This window comes from Camelus dromedarius, chromosome 1 (assembly GCF_036321535.1).
Source record: "Camelus dromedarius isolate mCamDro1 chromosome 1, mCamDro1.pat, whole genome shotgun sequence".
Taxonomy (NCBI): domain Eukaryota; kingdom Metazoa; phylum Chordata; class Mammalia; order Artiodactyla; family Camelidae; genus Camelus; species Camelus dromedarius.
Genome location: NC_087436.1, coordinates 118,627,070 through 118,633,866, shown reverse-complemented (window position 1 = coordinate 118,633,866; position 6,797 = coordinate 118,627,070). Strand labels below are relative to the sequence as shown.

The window sequence follows — 6,797 nt, the reverse complement described above, 5'->3', positions numbered from 1 at the left end:
TATTTCAGCTCCTGACCTCCCTTATTTCTGGTACGGATTTGTGTGTGGGCGTCCTGGCGGGGTTTACATGTGTGGAGTCATCTTGTGAGTTTGCCTTTGGTATGAGGGCGAGAAAATCTCTTTGTTGTGTGGGTGGTGCAGGAGTGAGCCCGGTGTACACGTGTGAGTCATTGGTTCATGTGCAAGAGTGTATTTCTCTTGTCTGTCAGCGTGAATGTGGTCCCGGCACATCCCTCTTGCCTGACTGTTCATCCTGCCAGGCGCGTAGCCCTGTCTGGTACATGATGTGTGTGTTTGTCTCCTTCTCCTTAGAACGTCAGCTCCCGGAGGGCAGGACTTGGTCTATTTCGTTCACGGCGCTGCCCCCAGCACCAACAACGTGGTAGGCACTGGTGGGCTCTCAATATAATAGTGCTGAGTGAATGAATGCGGTGACCGATGTGTGAATGCTTCTCTGGTTGTGCAATCAATCTCCGTGTGATGCGGTGCATGCGCCGGCTTCGCTGACTGAGAATTTCTGGTGTGTGTGTGTGTGTGTGTGTGTGTGTGTGTGTGTGTGTGTGTGTGTAATTGACTCGGAATATGTACAAGTATGTATATGTGTGCAAAATTGTCTATGATGTGCGTGAACGAGCCTGCGTGTATCTGGGGAGCGTGTGTGTAATCGATTCCCGCATATGCCAGCCCGTTAGTGCATCTCGCACGTGCCCGTATGGCGTAATTGTCTGCTGTGCTAGTACCAACCTGTGTGTGCCTTGGGAGTGTGTGAGTGCGTGCTCGCCGTTCGCACCCCCGGCTCCCCTCGAGCCCTCAGCTCGGCCTGGGGGCAGAGAGTGGGGGTGCGGCGAGGGCACTGCGGTTCGGCTGCCCGCCCTCGGCGCTGCGGCGAGGGCACGTCATCGTCTCTCCCCGCCCTCGCCGCGGTCCCCGCCTCCCGATCCTTTGTAGCGGGCGGCTGCGCTCATCCACAGCCGCCCGGAGGCCCCGCCCCAGCCCCTCCTCGGCCCCGCCCCACCGCGCGCCCCGCCTCTCCCCTACCCTCCCCGGGCCGCAGTCGCTCCTGGGCAGCCGCGGGCCCGCACCGAGCGCGGAGCGCGGCGCACGGCGGTGGCTAGGGCCGTGGGCAGGCGGGCGCGCGGGTGGGCGGCCGGCTTTGGACCGGTATGGCGGACCGCCGGCGCGGGTGGAACACGGAGGACGACCTGCCCGTGTATCTGGCGCGACCGGGCAGCGCGGCGCAGACCCCGCGCCAGAAGTACGGCGGCATGTTCGCCGCGGTGGAGGGCGCCTACGAGAATAAGACCATCGACTTCGACGCGTACAGCGTGGGCCGCCGCGGCTCGGCGCGCACGCCGCGCAGTGCTGGCCGGCTCGACTCTGTCGGCCTGCCGGGGCCCGGCGGTAGCGAGGACACGGCCAGCGACGTGAGCGAGCCCTCGGGCTCGGCCGTCAGCTCGCCAGGCGAGCGCGACGAGCGACCCCCTGCGCTGCGCATCCGCTGCCCCGCGCCCCGCGACCTGCCACTCGGCCGGGACAATGGCCAGGTACCCTCGGGGCGCGCGTGGGCCGGACGGAAGGGGCGGGGCCCTCGGGCGCCTGGGCGTGGGGCCGCCTGAGGGCAGTGCCCGGGCCGGAGTGCTGTGGCGACTGCCACCAGGCTTGGGAGAGCTCCAGAAGGCCCTTCCCTCACCCCATCATATAGGAGGTCTTGGAGAGGTGGTGCGACTCGGTCAGGGTTGGCCAGCATAGTCCGGGAGACTCCAAAGGGTCCTTCGAGATCCAGTCCCCCTCTCCTCCTCTGCAGAAAAGCAGAGCGAGGTTCTGAAAAGGGAAGTAAGTTGGCTAAAACCGCCACATGGTTCCTTAAAACGCAGCAGTACCTCTGGGGTTAATTTCATCCAAGGCTCCCTACTCTCTGCTTTATGAAAAGCCGGGGAGCTCCGTTCCGCATTCATCCCTTCATTTATTCACTCACTCATTAGTAATTATAGAGCACCTGCTAGGTACCAGGCGCTAGGAGAGGTTCCCTGAAATGCCTGTGGTCACAGGGCTTAAAGCTTAAGCCTTTCCTGAGTGCTCCCCTCTGTGCTTTCTGAGGGAAATATCTGGTGAAAGATTTAGATCGTCTGGCAGATAGAACTGGAAACCACTACCCGCAATCACCGACATCTTCAGGGACGCCCCTGAATACCACAGCACGACGCCAGTGTGCTCACTTCACAGAGCAAGCTGGAGGCAGAGCGGGGATTTGATCTGGGGTCAATAGCTTCCTAGACTCGGAGGTTTTTCCCCCCTATGAAAGTGGGGAAACATCAGGGAGAGGGAACTTCAAGCCTTGGGCCCTATGGCTCTTGTCCCTTTAGCTGGGGGTCGCCAGGGCACTGCGGGAGGAACGGTGGATAGACGACACAGCTTCGGGATATATGGTCGAGGTGCTTGGACAACGGAAGTTGGAGTACCCGAGGGCTGGCGAGCTGTCGGTTTAACCCAGAACTTCCAGTCTGAGCACTGCTCAGGTTCCAGGCCCCTGATAGGTGCTGGGATCCCTGCACAGCACTCCGGCCCCACCCTGGGTCAGGGTGGGTGACAAATTCACTGTGAAAATTAAATGAATTAATGCTGCTAGGTAGTGAGCACTCAATAAATGTTCGTTGTTTATTATATGAGTTTTATCATTATCATTTTTATTAACCCTTCTCCCCTTAAATGCTATGAGAGGCATAAAGTGAACCGGAGGAGGCAGAGCTTGATCTAGGAGGGCTTTCTTGAGAAGTGGGGGCTGGGTCAGCCTGTGGCTGCTACAACCCAATAGTGGGTCTCCTCCTGCCCCCAATCCCCAACGCCCCAGGCTTTCTGTCCCGGTAACTCGGGAACTCTCCGTGGTCCTGAATCCGGCGCCTCGCAAGAGGAAGGTCTACAGTGAGGGGGTGTGTGGTGGAGGTGGGGGCGAGAAATGGGGATATCGAAAGTGTCCCGTCTCCTTGTCCCAACCCCTTCTGTATCTCTTCCTGCCCACCTCCTTCTCTGGTGGCTGACCTCGCTTGGGATCCAGGCTTCAGAGCCTAAGCGGGAGGCTTCAGAGCCACGGACTGAGAAGCCGGGGCCAATACCGGAGAACCCTGGTTTCCAGTCAAGGTACTGCGCCCTCTTGAGCTTCAGCTTCCTCATCTGTGAAATGGGGGTGGCATCTCCCAGACTTCCTCAAGGCGTGAAGGAGTATCAGGGAGGCGAGAGCGCTTTGTGTACGGCTGGGAGCTGTGGAAAGCGTCCCTGATGGAGCTGCAGTCAATGTCACTAACGCCACCATCTCCCCTGGGCTGTCTGGGACGGCTTCGCAGCCGTGCTTCGGCGCTTGGGGACGCTGGTTGCTTCACCTCTTTCATTCTTCCTTCCTCTCCCCCTCTAGCCCTCTCTCCCCTTTCGCCATGGCTTCGCGGGTACTGGACAAAAGGCAGCGCCTCCGGCGCTCCGAGGGCTTCAGAAGCTCTCGAGGTTCGGGACTGTGTAGCCAAGGGGCTCATGGTCTCCCTGAGGGGAACGTTTTACTTTCTGAGAGCTGAGGGGCCACGGGGTTCGGATTCCGGGGCGGGCCTCGCTGATTCTACGTTTTGCAGAGGGTACCGAGGCCCTTCCCCCGCCCATAAAGCTCTTTCCTGGGGAGGGAGGAGGGGTTTCTGCAGCGCAGGCGCAGCGCTTGCGGAGGCCCAAGGCTGAGCGACTGCGGAGCTTTGTACCCGGGAAGTCCGCTCGGGAGCCGTGGTCTTTTTGGCCAACAGCGGACCCATGCCCCTCCCTCGATATGCACGTGGTCTTGTCCCCACCCCTGGAGCATACCTGACCAGACTCAACCGTGGGACGCCCTGGTTCCTGGAACCTAGGACTTAGCAACGCTGTGGAAGGGAATATGGAGTCTGGGAGAGGAAGACCTGAAATTTCCGGTCAGCAACAAGAATATAGGACCCAGCAGAGCCAAGGCTGAAATGAATGAGTGTAGGAGAATGCGCTCTAGACGAGGCGTGCAGGAATGTGGCTTCTAGATATGCTCTGCTGCAGCTAATATGCTTTGTACCTGAGATACCATTTTACCTCTGTATGCCTCAATTTCCCACCTGTGAAATGGGAAGCTTAGGGCCTAGTGTTCCTGGAATACTAAGCTGCTTCTCTTTTGTGAACATATAACCCCATCTCCGTTTTAAGGACCAGGCATCTCTGGCCTCTGGTCCTGGACTGGAGGACTGGCCCCCAGGTGGCAGTGGAGGTAAGAGCTTCAGGCCCTAACTTGAGTGGTGGGGGCTTTTCCATGATTAGCACACCTGCCCTCTGGGTGGCAACTTGACAGTAAAAAAGATGGGGTCTTTTTATAGAACCTGCAGGTTTGGATTTTGTAGGCAGAAAGTGAGGTTGGCATTTTAATCTGCCTGGAGATTTGGGGCACCTGTCTAGTGCTGTGGGGGCTTGCTAGGGCTCCCCTCTTCTCTCCATGTCTCCTCTTTACTCTTCTCCTATCAAGAAGTTTAACATGCTATGCCCTGGTCTCCTGCCCACCTCTCCCCAAAGCAACATCTGGATTATGGGTGCCAGGGCTGGTGTCCACTCTCCACTGGGAGGCAGGACATTCTGTTCGCCACCTTCCCTCTAGCCTGTCCTGGGGGCTGTGGAGACCTTAGTGCTAATGGTCTGGCTGTCCAATCAGCAATCACTGTCTGGTAGACAGGGCTGTGGGGGTGACCTGTTGGTCCCAGTACCTGGGGGCTGTGTGATGAGCAGGGCTGCAGGCAGTAGAGCAGGTCAGCCACTCATTAGGGCCTAAGCCTCCCTGCTGCAGGGAGGTTCCTGCTGAGTCTGGTTCAACGATGGGAGAGGGTGGCAGGGAAAGGCTTTATGGAGAAACCGTTGGCAGTAAGTCAGGGAGAATAGGTAAGCTTATGTCTGAGCTAAGATATTAAGAGAAGGTACGGCTGGAATAAAGGCTTGGACTTGGGGCTGGAAATCTGCTTGGTCTATTCAGGGAGTTATCACAGAGGATGGACAAACGGAGGCTGGAGGCTGCGGAAAGGCCAAAGGGGGGCGACCGCTGGGCCAGATCCTGGAGAGCCTGAATGCTCCAGCAGCTGGGGGTGGGGGTGAGGGGGAGGTTCTAGGCACCCGGCTCACACTCCCTCCCTCAGGCACGTGTTCCAGGGAGGCCCCCAGATGCGGCGCACCACACCTGTGGCGCTGCCCACAGTCTCTGCCAGCGCATCCGAAGTCCGTCTCTGGCTTTTAAAAGAGCCCTGAAAACCAGACCTACCCAATCGCGAGAGCGAGGCTGGGGCCCAGCTGAGGGCGTGTGCGCGGGGCGGGGGTCGGCGGGGCTGGGCGGTTGGTGGGGCGGGGGGCGGAGTGGGGGAGATCGGAAGGCAAGCGCTTCCTGGTTCGAGCCGAGAGGAGCGAATCCGGCTCGGCTCCGCGCCGCCGGGAGGAGCTGTCTGTCTGCAGCCCCCTCCTCCCGCCCTCGTCTCTCCCTCCTCCTCCCGCCCTCCTCGCGCAGCCGGGCGGTGCTGGCAGCCGAGCGGCGGCGGCGGCGGGCGGGCCGAGCAGCCGGGGCAGCCGGGCGCGTGGGCAGCCGCACGCGCCGAGCCTCCGTCCCTCTCTTTACTGGGCCCAGGCCTTTGTCACCGCTCCCGTGCAGAGCGGAACCGCTCAAGGGAGCCGGACAGAGCGAAAGCCAGCCCCACAGGTTCACCCGCCGGGCCGAGGGCGCCAGAGCGGGGCCATGTCTTACCAGGGCAAGAAGAGCATTCCGCACATCACGGTAAGCTGGGCCCCCGCCTCTGCCTCGCCGTTCTTTGTGCGGTGGAGGTGGTCTCCGCCAGGGTCGGGATCCGCTGGGGGACCTCAGGGGCGGCCCCCGGAGGCTTCCTGCGTCGCCGCGGGTAGGGCGGGGCCGGTCTCGGCTTTGCAGCCCCCTCCCCCAAGCATCTGGGGACAATGGGGGGGAGGGGAGCCCCGCGTGGCGGGGCGGGGCTGGAGCCTCAGGCCCCTCTCCCCGCGGGCTTGCAGCCCCCTCCCCCCACGGGATGTGCCTGAGGATGGCGTGGACTGGGAGGTTGCAGAGCTGAACAAAAGAGGGAGGGGCGCGGGGGTCCGAACACCCTCCATCCAGCCTTGGAGCTGAGCCTCCAGAGTGCAGCCTTTGCACCGTCCAGCTCTTGCGCCTCGCAGCAGAGTTCCTTCCCAGCCAGAGGGAGGAAAGAAATCGACCACCGTTCCCCACTCCCCGCCCATAATGATGGAGTGGAAGTCTGGACCTAGAGACAGCGCCATGATAGAAGCGCCCCTCCCATTCGTCCCCGCAACTAAAAATAGCCTAATGGGCCGGCACTGGCGGCCCCGGAGGGGTTAACGCTGGGGTGCGGGAATGGGAGTGGGGACTGAGCTGTACTCTATGTCCCTGGGTGTGGCCGGAAACAAAGGAACCCAGGTCTTCCTGCTTTGTCTCAGGGTGGGGAGCTGAGGGGACAGCCGATTCAGAAACCTCCACCCCATTCCCTGCCTGGCATGAGAATTGAACCAAGCCATTCCTGAGAGATGTGGACCACAGGTGCTGGTGAAGCCCACGGGCCTTGGGTGGCTGGTGTCTGAGCAGCCAGGTACTAGGAGGCAGGATTCTGAGCGTAATTGAATCCTCCAGGGATTCCATGCCTGAGGTTTAAAGACAGGAAACCCAGCATCCTCATTTATCCAGGCTTAGAGATGGCCCCAGAGCATCTTGGAGAAAGTAGCTTTGGGTAGAGGGGAAGGAGCTGACATTCCCC

General features: G+C 60.5%; 1 protein-coding gene across 2 annotated transcripts in view; it reads left to right on the top strand.

Moving 5' to 3' along the window:
- The first annotated feature begins 1,073 nt into the window (after positions 1 to 1,073).
- Positions 1,074 to 6,797, top strand: part of CRMP1 (collapsin response mediator protein 1) — a 67,789-nt gene continuing 62,065 nt past the window's right edge. The window contains exon 1 of one of the 2 annotated variants that reach the window (XM_031437604.2): positions 1,074 to 1,544. In XM_031437604.2, the coding sequence (XP_031293464.2) occupies positions 1,164 to 1,544 (381 nt within the window). In that variant the 5' untranslated portion in view covers positions 1,074 to 1,163. Of the gene's footprint in view, positions 1,545 to 5,584; positions 5,795 to 6,797 lie in introns of those variants that run through there. The other variant, XM_064488192.1, reaches the window with a different exon arrangement.